The sequence below is a fragment of the Benincasa hispida genome, chromosome 10 (assembly GCF_027475165.1).
Source record: "Benincasa hispida cultivar pf3 chromosome 10, pf3_genome.v1.1, whole genome shotgun sequence".
In the NCBI taxonomy this organism is placed as follows: domain Eukaryota; kingdom Viridiplantae; phylum Streptophyta; class Magnoliopsida; order Cucurbitales; family Cucurbitaceae; genus Benincasa; species Benincasa hispida.
Genome location: NC_143487.1, coordinates 15570083 through 15588956, shown reverse-complemented (window position 1 = coordinate 15588956; position 18874 = coordinate 15570083). Strand labels below are relative to the sequence as shown.

The 18874-nt window shown below is 32.6% G+C and overlaps 2 protein-coding genes across 3 annotated transcripts; one reads left to right on the top strand and one right to left on the bottom strand.

Moving 5' to 3' along the window:
- The first annotated feature begins 1245 nt into the window (after window positions 1-1245).
- Window positions 1246-4286, top strand: ROC7 (rotamase CYP 7). The gene is made up of 7 exons (XM_039044409.2): window positions 1246-1518; window positions 1756-1834; window positions 2955-3002; window positions 3115-3138; window positions 3400-3582; window positions 3681-3756; window positions 3839-4286. The coding sequence occupies exons 1-7, from the start codon at window positions 1453-1455 to the stop codon at window positions 3975-3977; spliced, it is 615 nt and encodes a 204-aa protein (XP_038900337.1). The 5' UTR covers window positions 1246-1452; the 3' UTR covers window positions 3978-4286.
- A 3232-nt stretch (window positions 4287-7518) lies between these two features.
- Window positions 7519-14469, bottom strand: LOC120087988 (smr (Small MutS Related) domain-containing protein). Of its 2 annotated transcripts, none has more exons than XR_016523646.1 (11): window positions 13517-14459; window positions 12408-12433; window positions 11058-11177; window positions 10845-10930; window positions 9667-9899; window positions 9431-9504; window positions 9299-9355; window positions 9005-9072; window positions 8813-8919; window positions 8110-8643; window positions 7519-7944 (listed from the first exon to the last, which is right to left on the bottom strand). XR_016523646.1 is itself a non-coding variant. In XM_039045011.2 (11 exons), exons 1-11 carry the CDS (start codon window positions 14034-14036, stop codon window positions 7822-7824), a joined length of 1485 nt encoding a protein of 494 aa, XP_038900939.1. In that variant the 5' UTR covers window positions 14037-14469; the 3' UTR covers window positions 7519-7821. The 2 variants fall into 2 exon arrangements, 1 of the variants encoding a protein (XP_038900939.1); XM_039045011.2 differs by having other exon boundaries at window positions 8110-8180; window positions 13517-14469.
- Window positions 14470-18874: the final 4405 nt, after the last annotated feature.

Sequence of the window (18874 nt, the reverse complement as noted above, 5' to 3'; positions counted from 1 at the left end):
CATTAAATTGTCTTATGGTATGAAGTATGTATCCTTGGGAACAAAGCCTTAAATTTATTTATTTATTATTTATTATTTTTTTTTGTGTGTGTGTATGGAACTCTCTTTAATGTATGTAAGGATGGAGACTCTAGGGTTTTTAAAGAAGAGAAGATTTGGGATGTAGTTGTTAGGTTTCTTTTTTGAGGAGAAAATGAGGATTTTAGGGTTATTCTGGATGGAGGCTCACTCTTTTTAGGGTTTTCTTTTGGAGGTATGGAGGTTCTATTTTAAACTTGTAATTTCACCAAACCTGTCATAGCTCAAAAAGAAAGGACAACTTTGGACAACCAAAACCAAATTCAAAATTTTTCCACATTTGTTTTGTTTGTTTTTTTTACCCTAACTAAAATGGTTACTTTAACCAAACTTATAAAATAAAAGTTAAAAAGAGGTCAAAATTAGAGTAAAAAATGTGAAAAATCATCAAATTAAAATAACAAAATTAAGATAAATTAAATTAATAATTAAATCTATTTTAAATAAGGCAATATATATATATATATATATATATATATATATATATATATATATATATATATTTGTATATATATAATTAATTAATACAAATATTGTCAACAATGTATTTCTCCCACTTTGGTTGCATTGTAGTTTAGTTGTTATTGTTTTTTTTTAATATTGTATTCACATTTAAATTAATATTTATTTTATAAAAAATTATATATATATATATTGAGAAAAATAGTATCATGTAAATTTAAGGCATTACCAAGACTATTTTCAAATATAAGAAAATGAACTAAGTTATTTACAAATATAGTAAAAGGTCATTATCTTTTGGTGATTGATAGTAATGAATATTGATAGATGTCTAATCTACATGACATTTTGCTATATTTGAAAATATTTTCAGCAATTTTGTCATTTAAAATAAATATCTATTGATATTTATTATTTATTTTGTTGATTAAAATAAATTTATAAGAATTCTTAAATCCACATTATTAATAAAAACAAATATGTTATAAAAATTTAAATTATATTAAATTAATTATAATCCAATGAATAATCATAAAAACATGATTAGAATATAATATAATTTCAAGACATTTCAAATAAAAATCCTACTAAACAAATATGATGCTAATCTAAGATGTCCAACATTTATAAGTGTGGGTATCCAAAGGTTAAAAAGAAACAAACTGCGCCTTAATTAAACCATTTTATTAGGGGAAAAAAAAAAAGAAAAAAAAAGTTGTTCAACCAATGGGAGGGCAGAGGAAAACACGTGGCAGAATACGGTTGGACAAACCTAGAAACTACACGCTCCAGTGCGAGCAGAAAATATGGGTATAAAAGGCCGAGGCATCTCCTTTTTCACCCGATTAAATTCCCCTAAGCGCAGGCTACTGTGAAGGAAATATTTTCTTGAAGTAAGAATTTCCCGGCGAAATGGCGAAGACGGCGTCATTCATTTTATGTACCTTCCTTCTACTAGGAACCCTAACTCTCATCCAGGTAATCATTCTCGATCTCTATCAAATCTCTCTTTGTAATGGATTAGGTTTTCTACGGCTTCTTGTTTCTATGTGATCTGTCGCGCGTTCTAGATCTGTAATCAAGTCCGATTTTCATTTAGTGGTTCGAGAGTGAGGTTTTAGATCTTATGTTTTGGTTTAGGTCGTTTGGATGAGAATTGGAATAAGGCTTACAAAGTGAAAGCAGAAAATTAATCTTTGAAATTTCTGACTCCAGGCGAAGAAGTCGAAGGAGAATCTGAAAGAAGTGACTCACAAAGTTTACTTCGATGTGGAAATTGACGGAAAGGCTGCTGGTATGATCGATTTTGTTTTGTCTAAATTGAAATACTGCGGATCAGCATAAGAATAGAGAGCAGCAAAAATTAATGTATGAATATCATGCTTGATTTCTGTTGTCATGCTTTATCGATTAGGTATCTACATTGATGAACCTAATTAACTGACTAATTTTGACATGCTTTATTTCCGTTCTTATCATTTTATGCTTGATCGATTAATCTTTCTTAGTTAAATATAGTTTAACCTCAATCATCTTGTTCGTCTGTATAAGAAGTATATGGTTCAACGGGGAATTCACAAAGTTTTTTGGGGGACAAATCAATTAAATAATTAATGATTGGAATAATCTGAATCGGTTTGATTCAAAAAACAGCCTAGAAGTTTGTTTATAATTTTTATAATATAATTTAAATAATAATTTTTTTTATCAAAGCAATTAGTGAAATTTCCTAATGTTTTGAGCGGATGGATATGAATTGCCTTTTCTTTTTTAGAATATGTAAAAAAAAAAAAAAAATCTTTGTTTACTCAATTAAAAAATAGAAAATGGTACCTTTTTTGTTCAAAGAATAAAAATAAATACACGGGTCGACTTTTCTTTTTCATATCTTTGTTTTATGATTATCGGGATGGGGCTCTGTGGACTGTGGTGGCAATGGCAATGCAACACAATAGCTGATGTTCATGCTTAATGAACCAACGAGTAGTAGTTTAGTGTAATATATATTCAGACATTTTTTCATGAACTGTATATTGTATACTGTTTAACCGTTTGTTGAGTTGGCTTTACTTGAGACATCGGATGTTCTACTATAGAATGCATGTCACTTGAATCGTGTTTATTGCATAATGTGGTAACTAGTAAAGTCTAATGCCCATTTTTGCTTTAACAATTATATAGTAAGCCGAGACTTGGTGGATTTGATATGTTTGATATTGTTTACTACTTCAGACTACGTGTTATTTGAATGATGAATGATATTTGTAGCATTTTAAGGACGTGAAGGAAAGTTCTACGCCCATTTATACTAAGGCAATTAGAAACGGAGATTTCACACTTCAGAGTTTAACTAAGTTAAAACATATTTTGGCTCGGATCTTTCATTGTTAATTTGGATGATAACTGTTGTACAGGTCGTATTGAGATGGGTCTTTTTGGGAAGGCTGTTCCTAAAACCGCTGGTATGCTATTTATTTGTAGTTTGAACTATCCATTATGCTGAATTATGTACACCGCATGCTATTTGATTGTGTCACTCACTAATTACGGATTCTTCCTTGTGTGGTTATGCAGAAAATTTCCGAGCATTATGCACCGGTAAGGAGATAAACTAAGTTGCATCTTCCCATTTGAGGTTTTAGCTTTCTTACTTAATTATAATGCACTCAATCAAAAAATGTGTGGTACAACATATACTGCCCTCCTCTATCGCTCTACATCATAATCCCCCAAATAGAGTTAAAGGAAGTAGCTGTAATCGTTTTAATTAGTTAATCTTCTTTACAGCATGCAATGAGTTACTCCACTCCGACCTTGTTTCGATTATTTAGGTTTCTAATTCATGAGTCCGATTTCCAGGGGAGAAGGGTGTTGGGCAGAGCGGAAAACCTCTACACTACAAGGGTAGTGCATTCCACAGGATTATTCCCAGCTTCATGATCCAAGGAGGAGACTTTACTCTCGGCGATGGAAGAGGTGGAGAATCAATCTATGGAGAGAAGTTCGCTGACGAGAATTTCAAGCTGAAGCACACTGGCCCAGGTAAAAAGATCAACCTTACCCTTCCGTGTTAAGGTATAATTCAACTGGTCTTTATAAATATTAGAGGAACTTGAAGATTCAATGTAAAACATATGCAGGCCTTCTGTCTATGGCAAACGCCGGTCCAGACACAAATGGTTCACAATTTTTCATCACTACAGTGACAACTAGCTGGTAAATCCCTGTCTAGCATAAGTTCTTTTCTTGTTTGATCAGTAAAAATAAGGCAATGATTTGAGAATTTTATTATACACAGGTTGGATGGTAGACACGTTGTCTTTGGAAAGGTGCTGTCTGGAATGGACGTGGTTTATAAAATCGAAGCTGAGGGAAGGCAAAACGGAACACCTAAGAGCAAAGTTGTGATTGCAGACAGCGGCGAGCTCCCTCTATGATTGACAGGTCCTCTTTTTTCTATCTAAGCATTACGTAGTACGCCCATATATTATCAGCCACTCCTCCACTCTGTTTTTCTTTTATGTGCTGTTTATGGTAGAATTGGTGGTGCACAACGGATCTCTTAATTTATAGCGGTGGTTTTCATTTTCTTCCATTTTAGTAATGTTTGATTCTCCCAATTTTACATCATTTGGCAAGTAGGGAATGAATCTGGTCTGTTAACATAATCTTCTAAACCTTTATAGTTTTTTTGAAGCATCAAATGTAGAAACTTTTCGCCCCCAATTGGGGGTGAAACTTTCCAATTGGCTGTGGTTAAAATATGCCCATAAGTGAAATTATTTTAAATGAAAAATTACTAAAAATATTTCAAATATAGTAAAGGATCATAGTTTCTGTCGGTGTCTACCCTATTAGATGATAGACTACTATTAGTAGATAGTGAAATTTTGTTATATTTATAAATATTTTGGTTCATTTTACTATATTTGAAAACAACCTTAAAATATTCTCATCATCCCTTTGTCTTTAATTTGTTTCTAATTTTTAATTTTTGCATGTTTTCTAAGCGAAGGTTTCACTTTTTAAAATTAGAGTAATAGTCTCTTAAATGAAATATAAATTTGGCATGAGCAGCTAAGATGATGTCAATCATTACATGTGTTGGGCTCATGAACATGTGTTCTCAATCAATACATCAGAGTCTTCGTATGCATGCACGCACATACGTATATATAGACGTGGTATAACATCATGCATGATATTATAGTTTTCACGATGGCATCTAATGTGAAAAGGCACAAGCCACGCACGATTTTGCCTCTGCAATTCCAACTTACAGTTAGACTACATAGATTACACTTGTTACCGTACAAACAAATAATAACAACTAAGGTTCCGTTTGATAACCACTCTCTTTGAGAACTAAGGTTCCACATTTCTTACAATGATTTGATCTTTCTTAAGTACTACATTGGTTGAACTTTTAGTTAAATTTCAAAAACAAAAATTACTTCTTGAAAGTTTTTTTTTAGTTCTCTAAATTTGGTTTGGTTTTTTAAACTATTAGTGAAAGGTAGATAACAAATGAAGAATTTGAAAGTGAAAGTGGTATCTGTAAACTTAATTTTCTAGATCAAAACGAAAAAACAAAATAGTTGAAAAACGAGATCTAAGTCAGACATCTCTGTTTTAAACTATAGAATGAGAAACTTGCTTTGGAATGTGCTTTTCCCAGTAGTGGTTTGTTTTGACTTGGGAGATTTCTACAAGATTGATAACTTTCACAAACTTAAAAAGAAAAAGTCGCTTGATGGATATTATTTGAAAATCACTTTCGTCTATCCGTTTTTGTGGTTTTATATTTTAGGAGTGTTCTTAAAATCAAAATAAAAATTTAAAAACTAAAAAAAAATGTTCTTAAAAACTTGTTTTTCAAATTTGGGTAAGAATTCATATATTTACCTAGAAAATAAAGAATTGTGTGAAATGAAAAAGAGAACATCAATAATAATAACAATAAACCAAAAGTTTTAAATGAGACCCAAGTAATTTTGCTTTTATCACAATTTTTTATCATGATTTTTATCTTATGTAATTAAATATTTGAATTTAGCTAAAATTTTGACAACTTAATTTAGATTTTGAAACTACTTTTAAAAAGTAAATAAAACAATGAAACAAATGTTTCGATCAGATGAAATAGTCGTAATTAACCAAAACCATAACTCGTCCTCAAAAGGACCCATTATCTTCCCCACAAACACTCCCAAACTTCATATAGACGGTAGTTGGTTCAAGGCCACGCAATTAATTACCAATACCATGCCCCAACAGAGGGCCGGCCATCTGCTTTCTCGAAAGCTTTGCCAATTTCTCCAGCGCCATCAGGATTTTTACTCAAAGACATACTACCATTCACAGATTAACAACTCATTCTTGACCAGATTATCGTCGATCCTGGATTGGTGTTTCTCGTTCACCTACTAGATTAACCCACGATTATGATCCAATACACCTGATGTCAGCTTTTGCTAGGTCGTTCCAAACCTTCTTATCGGAGAATGTCTCGCTTCCACCAATCAATTGAAAAGAACAATACAATTTATTCCTTGAACTGGATTCACGTGCAACGGTTTTTGACAACATCCTCCGTAGTAAGATGAGAGTAAAATTAGTGCAGTTTTCAAGTTATAATTTTGTAGCCAGTCAACTTGATAGGTGACGGACGAACCAGAATCGTGAAGATGATTGTCTTGGCATTGATCGATTGGATGCAATGGCTTGATGAATATTGGATCAGCTGCCTGTGAATCCTAGGGTGGTGTACTCGTGTGCCGAGGCCTTTGCAGTTGATTTTTTTTAATTAATAATAGCGAACACTTATTCATCAACTTCAATATTTGCATGAAATAATATGAAAATAAATATCACAAGCGTCACAACTGAACTTGAAAAAATAACCTTGCCCACTGGTTATATGAGCATTGAAATATCTTATGAAATTGCTCCATCGAATAGGTTTTATAACTCCACTGGTTCATTAAATCATATTTAAACGACATGAACTTTTTATGGTCTTATCTTATCTCATAATTTCCGATATAGATATAGATGGAATTGGAAGATTCAAGATCTACTAGCTATGAAGTTTTTCAAGATCAACGCAGGCCTTGAAATAAAAATAATAACAATAATAATTTTTTTTTTTTTTTTTAAAAGCTAAAACTCAACTCCAAACTGGTCAGCATAATCCTCTATTTGGTCACTCGTTCAATTTTGACAATTATATCATATGGGTGAATTTATCTCTTAGTAGTATAACAGTGGTCAATAAGAAATCTATACTGACCTATGCAAGTGATAAAGCTGCAAAATTCGAGCACAAACATAGCTCTTTTATGAGATACATATTACTTATTAGATTAGTACGTTGTGATCATACTACTTACACTTACAGTCGTAAGTGATTTAGTACATGTTTAAGAGCAATTTTGAAAGGATCAAAATCATTTTTATCATGTTTAAAATCATTTTGAAACACAACTTTAATCATTCAAAATCAAATTAATATTTACTTTTACACTTTAATTGCATTTTCTATGTAATAAAATTGATTTCGAATGAGCAATGATTTTGAAAATGACAAAAGTGATTAATTTCAACCATTTCAAAATCACCACCAAACATGCTATTAGATTGCAACTACTGTAATCTAAATCAGTCCAATCAATCTCAAGTGATAGATTGTAACTCATTAGATCAAATGTGATTGCTGGACTATAAAGGATTAGTTCGAGGACCTTACCCCTCAAATCAGTCAAGCATGCAGCGTCTTTTCTATAGCATCGGGAAATTGCATGGCAGCTCCTTCCAAGTAAAGCTCAGCAATACAAAAGGTGTTCATTGAATCATTGGATATAAGCAAGGCAATTTACAAAAGAGAATCAGACACATTAGGAGGGAGAACTATCGGTACAACACAAAGGCAATACATGATCGACTTAGTTTACCGTTACTGCCCATGGGGTACAAATCTTCCACCCAACAGAAAAAAAAAATCTTATAAATCTTGTTGTACATTATGATAGTCAATTAAACTAAAAAGTAAATAAAGGGGCAATTACAAGGTTTTCAAATGAAGGGCAAGAAAAAATGCTCTAGGCACAATTATAAGTATCAATTAGTTTTGGATTAGGGCCTAATTTAAGTTCTTTGCCTAACTATGCAAACTACAGCCAACTTCTATAAGTTTACAATGAACTTCAATACCTTGCCCTTGATCAATGCGCTATGCACTAAAATACATCAAGTAATGGACATTTTGATGAATAAGAAATCTTACTCAGTATCGCTATGAGAATCCAGAAAGTTGAACTCTCTGTAACCACTCAGCTTGATCAGTATGGTTCCCCGATTCTCTTCACTCCATTCGACACCCTCGTTTTCTAGGAGTTTGATAACCTGCACCATGAAAATGTTGATATTATATGATTCCTAGAGATGGATTTTGGAAAATGTTTACTTAGTTTAATTTTCCAAAGCCACAACATGAAGTCAAAGCAACATGCAGACTTAATATTTATTCAACTCAAACATGGGTAAAAGCAAGGGATGGTCAACACATACCGAAGTTTTCAACTTTGATCTCCCTACACCATGTGATCCACATCCAGTGATAACCCTGAGAGACTGAATGGCTAGAATAAAAAAGACAGAAAAACTCATTTTTAACCTTGTACTTTAGCTCAACAAGTCAATTTTAACCTTCAACTTTTTCAAATTGAACTCAAACTTGAATAAGTTGAAAAATTATTCCCCCTAAATTAAGTTATTATTCTATTTTTTTTAAAAAAAAAAAAAAAAATAGTGGTTAGATGTATCGTTATGGTACACTTGGATGAAACTACTTTGTTGGTAGGGTGAATTGATCCAGTTGGGAACTGTTTTATCTGAATTCGATGCTTTTTGACCAAATCTGTTCTGCTATTCGGTTGGGAAGTTTTCATGGTTAGGTTTTGATATTTGTGGCTGGCTTTCATCAAGTGGTTTTCTGGTTAAATTTAGTAAACTGTCAGTTGGTTCTATGGGAATTTTCTAATTTATTTTATGGAGGGGTACTAATTTCTCACCCATAGCCAGTTATTCAAGTATAGGTTCCAACTTGATGAAATTAAAAAATTTGAGGTCAAAATTGACAAAGTGAGCCAAGTATAAAGGTTAAAAACGATTTTTTCCCAACACAAAAAATATATATAGTGAGCAAAACAGTGAAAATAAAAATTATAATCAGGAAAGAGTACATAAAAATATAGTAATTGGCATTGCTCACAGGAAACATAAGATCCAAATAGTAGGTGCATTTTAAGAAGCCTCATTGCCGGTTTGACATGTTGCCCATGCAAATCAATTGTTATCACATTCTCTATCTCCCTATTTCTGCAACAATCATTAATAGTTTAATTCACAATTAAAAACAGAATTTCCTAAATGTTACTGCTTTTAAGTTGAGCAAAATAATTACCTGGCTAGAAATATATTATGACTTGCTTTGTCATCAGCCTTGTGCGCCAGTCTAGTTTGTGCTCTCCCCTGCACAGTCAATAGTTCGAGCTTTATCACAAAATGGTGATCAGAAGATTTTAAGGATTTTCCTCAAATTTAATTGAGAAGTTCTTAAATAAATGGAATAAAAGGACATGGCATACAATGAACAAATAAAATAAGCAAAAAGAAAGCTAGCATTATGAACCCTGCACGTGTTACGATAAAAAAGAACCCATGAAATCTACATATATCTGCTTTGATGTAAACAAACCTGCTCTGAAAGGTAAGATGCATAATTGTGTTGTCCTTTTGTATACGCTGCTGTTGCCTGTAGAAAAATGCCATATATAAGTCCAAACTTATTCAGATATTAAAAACCTGCAAGGTGCTAAAAGTATATTACTTTCTGGTAATAGGATTTCACCGAATCCCAATGTTGATTTGCATTTTCCCTATAGAACTGATAGTCATCTTTAGCTGTAACATTGAACGCACTTGGCCGTTAAAGTTAGGAGGATCTCAACCAATAAATTAGCTAAATTTAATTTTCTTCTCATAATTAATGGAAAAGACAGGATGGAGAGTTCATGTAGAAAAATAATACCAAAACAAAATCACATAAAGAAGTTGCAAAATTACATTTATTGTCATTATTATCCTGAACACAACTTGAGATATTGACATCAATGGCAGGCCCTAGAGATTGCATTTTCTTCACCATACTTCTCCAATTCATGGTGCTTGGTTCGTATTCAGGACTTCTCGAAATGTTGAATAAAGTTTCTAACAATGTTTGAGGGAGATCAGATTCAATACTTCTTGAGGGTTGTGGTTTTTGGACTTCAGAACCACCAAGAACCTTCACATCATTCCTATTTTTTTGGTATGGGGAGGGAGTTGTTCAGATAAATTTTTACATCAGATACATATCAAAAGAAATTTTCACCATGGCATTGCTCAAAAGCTGTAAAATAAATGTATTTCACCATATCCTTAAATGACTCAAGTACACAATCAAAAAAAATTGCATCATTAAAATTAAACGTCATCATTGACAACTTTAAATATGTGAAGAGACTTCCAAATAGAATAAGTTTTATTAAATAATTAACACGAACAATAAAAACAGAAAATGAACTCCGAAACACCTTAAAATGCTAGAACTTTCATCATCTACTGAATGAACTGGGAATGTTCACAAGATAAAAGATCAACTAGACCAACTCCAGAAATATTCATATAAACCCTTCATGGAAGTAGAGGGCATTAAACGGCTACTTTCAATATTTTTTTCTCCACCCCCATGTACAATATGCCATAACAACAAGCATAGAAGAAGACGAGGGCTAGAATCTTTTCCAAAATTGAACCCAGAAGACTACTTTGGTAAGTCTTGTATTTTTCTGTAGTTTTGCAGTGGACAAGGACATCAAAGGGAACGCAGGAATGGCCACTCAAACATTGTGCATGTTAATTAAAAGACATTTTGATCCGACTGAAACATTGTGAGTTCAAAATACAGACCATCACAAGCTTCTTGACTTCCAAAAACAAAAGATTGTTTTCTGTGTCTGATTTCAAGCTACAAACAAAGACAGCGATTTACAGTTATCAAGACAAACCACCACCCTTGACGGTTCTAAAGGAGAGGGAAGGCTTTAGCAGAGATGGATAATTGAAGAACTAAATGGTAATGGAAACAATTGGAACCAATAAAATCCGAGTAGTTTATAATATGATAGATGGGTCAAATTGAGGTTAAATGCCGAAACAATTAAAAAAAAAAAAGTAAAAAAAAAGAGAAAAAACTAACTTACCTACAGACGGCCACAAACGACCAAATACTCTCCTGAAACTCACTTTCAGATGAGTAGGAGGTAGAATCGGATGCACGATCTATCAACTGTCCACAAAATCCAACGAGTGCATATTCCAGAAAGAGGAGTGTAAATTACATAGCACATAGTAAGCATATTTGCCGACATGATTGAATGCAGAAGGTTACTTAAAAGGGGAAAACTCTTCCTCACATTTTCAATATGCTCAATTGGAGATCCCAAATCTTGTCGGAAGTTAGCACCATTGCACGAGTCCCTACCATTTTCATACTTTTTACTAGGAGCAGCTAAATCAAGTAATACATTTAAAGCCTGAAACGTTTGATAAAACCCAAAATTAGGATTAGAAAACACGGTACTCAAAAAATTGTTGCTAAAGTAAATATTCATGTAGTATATAGGACCTAAACAATTTTCAGACAATATTAGTTATTTATTTGAGGGGGAACATCAAAAGGTGTCATTGAACAGTAGTTCAACAAAGAAACAGCCTAAGGGCCAGGGGAGAGAGCACCCCTTCCCTCCCCACACCCCAACAGACATAATTCAACGACCATGAAGCTGCAGTGGCATTCTTTACATACTGGGTACACATCTCTCTCTCTCTCTCTCTCTCTCTCTCTTTTTAATAAGAAAAATTTCATCGATTAATGAATGGGTACCCTTCAGTGATCTCTTTTGCAGTTACCTATAGGTGTTGGGGTGTTCCCCTGATTTCATTTTATCAATGAAATGTCTCTCTTTAAAAAAATTGGGTACACACAAGATCCTAGACAATATATTATCAAGCATCAACTACCGGGTAAACATCTGTTACAGAGCACGTGTGCAATTTGGAGGCCTATACTCTTCAAACTTCATAAGCAATACTATCATCGGATTATATTAGTTTCTGGTCCACCTTGAACCCAAACAGTTCTTTTTCATCTTTGTCAATTTAAACCAAATACATCATTTATTCCAAGTCAGTGCTTTATGTCAACAGTTTTGGTAGAGAGGAAGAAAAGAAAATTCCAATTCCATTTCTGGTTCTTCTTGGGTAGCAGCAGTAGGGTTAGCAAAAAATGACCATAAAATATGAACTGATAGCATGTGATTCGTCAATGAACTACATTGGTATGAACAAACGTTAAGTAATAAAGATTGAAAATTGATGAAGGGTGTAAGAGATTTTTTAGTTGGCCAGCCTAATATTTAATGAAATTAATGAAACAGTTTGAAACAATAACAAATATCTCCGGATCCTAGAAAAATGAGAACCGCAAGACAGAGCAGTTCTCACAAGTATTAAAACAATAAATGAGATGTGGCTAAATTGAAGGAAAATATGATACAATAAATGAGATGTGACTAAATTGAAGGAAATATGTTACTACTTACAAGGCATTAAAAGAATAATGGGCTGTGTTGGACAATGAACTTCTATGATACTATGACAATAATTCAAACAGCAAAGGATACAAGGGAAAGTGTTGTGAGATGGTAACTGACGTAATTGATAAACTTATCAGGAGGGAAAGTAGAACTAGAAACTCACGATACCTTTGCCACATCATATCCACATTGACCTGCGGAGATAGAACTGGATAGTCAAGGAACTGACATAACTAATATCCAATTGTTTCAAAAAATAATAATGACAAATAATTATAAAAAGAAAAAGAAAAAAACTGATATCCAATTCTGTTACATCATGAAAACACCAAAAAAAAAGTAAAATATTCAACAAAGTAATTCCAAAAGAGAATGTTTACCCGTGGCATGCACCATCTCTTAATTATTTGCCTTGTAGTAATATAATTTTTATATATTAGATGTAGTGGTGCTACCAAGGCAAACAGGAATAGTGCACTTTCATGCTTTCATTGAGAATAAATGGAAAAAATACACACCGGACAAACAAAATGCCCACAAACAGACAAAAAAACATCTAAACCACAACGTAAAAAAAAGGGCTCCAATCCAAGATAACAAGATCAAGAGAATAATTACAAATTACAAATGTCTTTTCATATAGACATCCAAAGAGGGGCATTAAACTTGGAAAGGGCTCCAATCCACAATTACCAAAATTGTTCTATAGGAGACAACTTTCGTTAACAATGAAAATATTGGAGTCAAGGGGATAGGGGCATAATTCCCCAAACCAAAGGGGATTACAAAGGGCTCTGACATTATCTTTTGCTAGCCTCAAATGTTCTAACTAAATATTTTGCAATGTGGTTTAGTTACAACCTTAATGGAGACATAATGGAGTTATAAGGATGTCCGTAAACTTTCTCTTAAGGTAGGGAAAAAAAGAGGTTATACCCTTACATTGTAAACTTTTAGAAGCCAATTTTAATTTAAGTTATTTCCTTCTTGCTTATCTTTGTAACTTCTTCTTCTTCATAATTATCTCTGTAATTTTCTTTTGCGGAACCTACAAAGTAGTGAATGGTTAACTCGTGTTCTTCAGATGGTTAAATATGTATCTTTATGAGTTTACAATAGGGATGGTTTAAGGTTTATTAATACACATTCGAACAACAAGGGTCAAACTAGCAAAATAACATCGTTTGCTATTCCAAAACCATTACATCTAAACATTTCTCCCATAAACTTTAGCGCGGAAGAAAGAAATAGGTAGGAAGAATAGTAACGGTACTCACATAGCACATCTCTTACAACAGCCATGCTCAGCTCACACTCATCCCCAAGCATGGAGCAAAGGAATTGCTCTGCCTCCTGTTGAGAAAACTTCCCACGGTCTAACTCCATGAATTTATTCCTCGAATCTCGCTTCAATGAAGACCGAACATAATCCTTCCCTAAAACTGTGGATATTGTTCCCGTAGCAGCAACGACCCGCTTCTGCTTCTTCCCCATATAACCTTTATAATCCAAAACATCCTCAGAAGAATACGAACTCGAACACGAAGCGGCGATCGCGCTTGACGACGAGGAAAAAGTCGTCGTCAAATCATCAAAACTATCAGCGTCTTCGTTCAGACCAACCCTAGCTTCTCCAGCTACAGGTACCGACGGATCGTTAAGAGAAGCCACCGAGAAGGCCTCAGTCACTACGCCGACGACATTAACGTCATCTTTAACAACAAAGTTACCAGCGGTGGATCCCAACGCCGGAGTTGGGATCTTCTTCTTCTTCTTCTTATTCCTAGGGTTCTTCATGGGAAGCGATGTTGGAAATGATATAAATAGAAAAAAATGGAGAATGAGGAAGAAATTTGTGGTGGTCCAGAGAATCAGGGAGGGAACTGAAAACCCTAATTAGGTTGTAGAAGGAGGATAGAGATGAAGATTTGAGGAATTGGGAAACGGGTGTGAAAAGAAATGGTAGAAAGTGTAGGAAGAACTTGATCTTGACGTCAACGAGGAATCTCCATCCATGAATATGATAAAATCACAACTAAATCGGGGGATTAGATTTCTTCATATTTATAGGCCACCAATCAACTCCTCTCCCACGTTCCACCCACCCACTTTCTTCACCGGATTTCGCCATTCATAAAATGGAATATGAAGTTAAAAACATAATTACAGAAAGGCTTTTGGACAAAGATTATCGTGTTGCAATCCAACGAGAATGAAAGTGGATTGCACCTCAAGTTTGTCATCGAGAATAATGGAAGTAGGGAGGATGTCACAATCTAAGATTATAACCACATCTTGCTATAATAAATGTTATTTCAAAACCTTCAAGTAGCTATAGTAAATCATATTTCAAAACTTCATTTGCTACGATATTTACTATTTTACCTTCATTATTTTGTTTTAATTTTTTGTTATAGTGTTTACTATTCTCTTCCCATATGCAAACTATCAAAACTCAACTATAATAATTTAGGAGTATAATAATCAACTCCTTGCCCAAATGCTCCCAAAGTTTTTCACTTTTATTTTCAATTTTTAATAATAATAATAACTACTATTGTAATAGTAAGTGGTGTTGGTTAATGGTTTGAGCTTTTAATGAGTTTCCGTTAAAATAATAAGGTTTAAATCTTATTTGGTCCTAGAATTTTTTTAAATTGTTTATTTTGGTCTCTACTATTAAGATTTTGTTAACTCTTTTGATGAAATTGCGTCCAGCATGTGTTGAATAAAATAAAGGTAAAGTAAAATGTCAACAATCAGCGTGAAAAAATACTGAACAATAAAAAACTTGAATATAAAATGACTTTTGAATTCATAGAAATTTGCTTTGCCACCTGATTCAAAATTAAAACGCTACATTTTTTAGCATGACTAACTTATTTGGCAACCTAGACATCTAAAAATAACTCATCTCATCACTTTATTCGAGAGTTCACTTTTTAAAAGTTTAGAGACTATAATAGACCTTTTTAAAAGTTTAAGGATCAAAATAAAATAAACTTCAAAGTTGAGGGACTAAAATAGAATTTAAACCAAATAATAATAATAATAATTAAAGGATAAATACATTTTCAGTCCTTAAGTTTTGAATCTAGTTTCAATTTGGTCTTTAGATTCCAAGATGTTACACATTTAGTCCTTAAGTTTTGGGTTTAGTTTCAATTGAGTCATTAAGTATCAAAGTGTTACAATTTTACCCTTGACATCTAAGTTTTGTTTCAATTTGGTCTCAAGATTTCAAAATTTACACTTCTAAACTCAATTTTTCACTAAACACTCATTTTCCGTCTTTATTATCGATGTATCTTAATAAATTTACAATAATTATAATTAATTAAATTTTATTATTTTTCATCACTTTTAAAATTAAATTTAAAATTTCACTTCATGATTATTTTAAATGAATTAATAGACATTGACGTCAATGATTGAAAACAAGTATTTAATAAAAAAAATTGAGGTTAAAAATGTAAAATCTTGAAACATAGGGACCAAATTGAAACAAAATTAAAATCTCAAGGATAAGATTGTAACATTTGAAACTTAGGGACTAAATGTATGATATTTTGAAACCTAATGACCAAATAGAAACTAAATCTAAAACCTAAGAATCAAAAAGGTAATTTTTCCTAAAGTTAAAATGTCAATTTGGTTCCTATATTTTGAAGCTTGTTTAATTTTAGTTTCTAGACTTTTATCAATGTCTGTCAATGTCACTAATAGACATAGATATAAGTCTATCAATGTCTATCATTGATAGATTATGAGATTTTGCTATATTTGTAAATATTTTGGTTCATTTTGCTATATTTGAAACAACTCTTAATATTATTTATCAATTTTGGTAAGAATTAACTTTCACAGGGCCGAATACTCAAACTTTGAGGGCTTAAATTTAAGATTTATTTAATGGCAAAAGACTAAAATTAGATAATTGAAAGTACGAGACTTGAAATTGAACAAATTTCAAAGCATATGGACCAAAACAGTATTTTAACATAATCATAATAATAGCTACCATAGCAATAGTAAATAGGGTTGGCTAATGGTTTGAGCCTCTAGTGAAGTTCTCGTTAAAATAATAATAGTAATAGTAATAGTGAATAGGTCTTTAAATTTAAGTCAAAACTATAGATATAAATAACAAAGTGTAATAGAGATTTAAATTTTCAATTTTGTACCAGGTAGATTTATGAATTTAAATTTTAGTTAAAGATCTTATATAGTTTTTCCAAAGAGAATTAAAATTAAAAGTTTGAAAGGTTCTAAATCTCTCTTTTACAGGGAAATCTTAGAAAGATGCTTCTTGCTTTAAGGGGACTTTCAGATAGTCAAGTTCTAGATTTCTCTCTTTCCTAGGGAAATCTTAGAGGCGTTTCTTGCTTTTCGACGTGGGACTTTTAGATAGCCCATTTTGTGATTGTTTGGTGGATGATTGCTTTATTACCTATTTTAAATAATATATATCAGTGAAATTGTTCAATTCTCTTATAAAGGCCATGGAAGTAAAAATAAAAAATGAACAAATAAATGTATGACAAGGGAAGTTGTACCTATATGAGCCCTATCATCCAAAAGTTTGTGTTGATCAACTAGATTGGCTGTTAGATTTAGTCATTGGTGGTCAGGGATAGTCGTCGATGAAGATCATCAAAGTTGGCCACCTGAGGTAGTCTCTAAAGTTTGGGTGTCGAAGGTGGTCACAAAATTTGATTGTCAAAGGTAGGCCATCAAAGGTGTTTGTTGACGATGATTGTTTTGTTGTTGGAGTGAAGCATTGGTACTCGTCGAGGATAGTTGTCATCAGAGTTGGTTGTCAGCAGTGTGATTGTAGAAGTTGGCCGCTGGAGGTGATCACCAAAATTGATCATTGGATGTAGTCTTCGTTGGAGGTATGATTGCCACCAAAGGTGGTCATCAATGATGTTTGTTCCTATAATGCAATATGACTAATAGTAATTCTTTTGTTCAAGGTAAGGAGATCCTTAAGTCCTAGCTAGAAGCAGCTGGATTATGCAATACCACTCTTAAGGTATATATGGAATATACTTTCAAGTGTTTAGTTTAAAAAATAAGTCATTTTGGAAGAAATTTGAGTGTTTGATATGTTAAGGTTGATGCTCTAAATCTCGTGGGGTCTCATAGTTTGTAACTGTAATGTACAAACATTTTATTTATATATAATAAAATATATTATGTTTTATTTCAAAATTAGTTTCATTAACCACAAACCAATAAACTAACCTCTAAGGTTATCTTGTAACTTAAACATGTATGTAGAGACATATGGGTGGATCATATTTAAGTGATAACCTAAATGGTCTGTAGTAGATGGATAAGACTAGATACCTTATCCTAGTGACACTACGAGTATGACCCACATTGTAGATGTTACAATTATTGTAAAGTATTATAAATGATCTGATTCTAATCATTCATGTGGAGACATGTGAGTGGGGATATTCTATATAAAGGAGTTTGCATAAGACCGAACCACAAAATGTTTAGTCTCATTATATAATGTTGTTCATAATAGATACTTACATTTTACCAGGATGACTATAGATAACAAGATCTGAATCCTGAGTGAGTTGTGAACTTCTGCCTATGAGGGTGGTCTTTTGATTTGTATGGGTGAGAGTGGCCAAATCACCGATTCAATAAGCCTACCATTTTGGGGATTCGTCTGATTGGAGAACTGGGAACACAATTACACAAGAAGGAATTCACTCCTCCAATGTCAGGGTAAGTAGATATATTGCTCCCTTAAGGGCTGATTCCGAGACTTGAACAATGTGGCGCCACACCCTCTCCTGGCCCGAGAGGGGTTTGGTTATAGTTGGACTATGATTTATTGTTCATTAGAAGGATCAGTGGTACTTAAGGAGTTGGATGTAACTACAGGGGCAAAATAGTGATTTTGGCCCAGCTGTACTTATGAGCAATTTATGAAGGGTCATTGTACTGTTGATGGTTATATCCAATGGGCACAGAAATATATCTATAGTGCGAATAGTGCAGCTGTCGATCTTTAGTGGAGTGCCTGACAATTAACGAATGATGAATAATTTAATTAAAGAGTTTAATTAATTATTCACGGCAGGTTCATGAGGTCCCTTCGATAGCTCAACGGGATTTAATGTGAATCAGTTTTTGGGTTAATTTGAATTGTTTAAGTTAATTGAGGGAATTAATTATATATAATATAATTAATTTAATTTTAACTATATATGAAATAATTACTATAATATATTTGATACATTATAATGTTAAGTATTTATGAGAGAAAATAAATATTTGAATATGATTCAAATATTAATTATATGAATTGGATTCATATAGTTGCATTTAATATAAATGTGATTTATATTAAAAGTCATTAGTGAGAGAAAAGAAACTATATGTTATATTGTATATGATACCATATTAAAACTATAGGCTATATGTTATATTTGATATAACATATATTTTAATATATATTATATGATAAGGTAGTTATTATATTAATATATATTAAATAAAAAATTATTGTTTTTATTTAATTAATTTTGAATTAATTAATGGGAGGGAGTTGACAACTCCCCTCTTTAATTCTCTCCACATCACGTAAGTGGGAGGTTGGTTCCTGATTA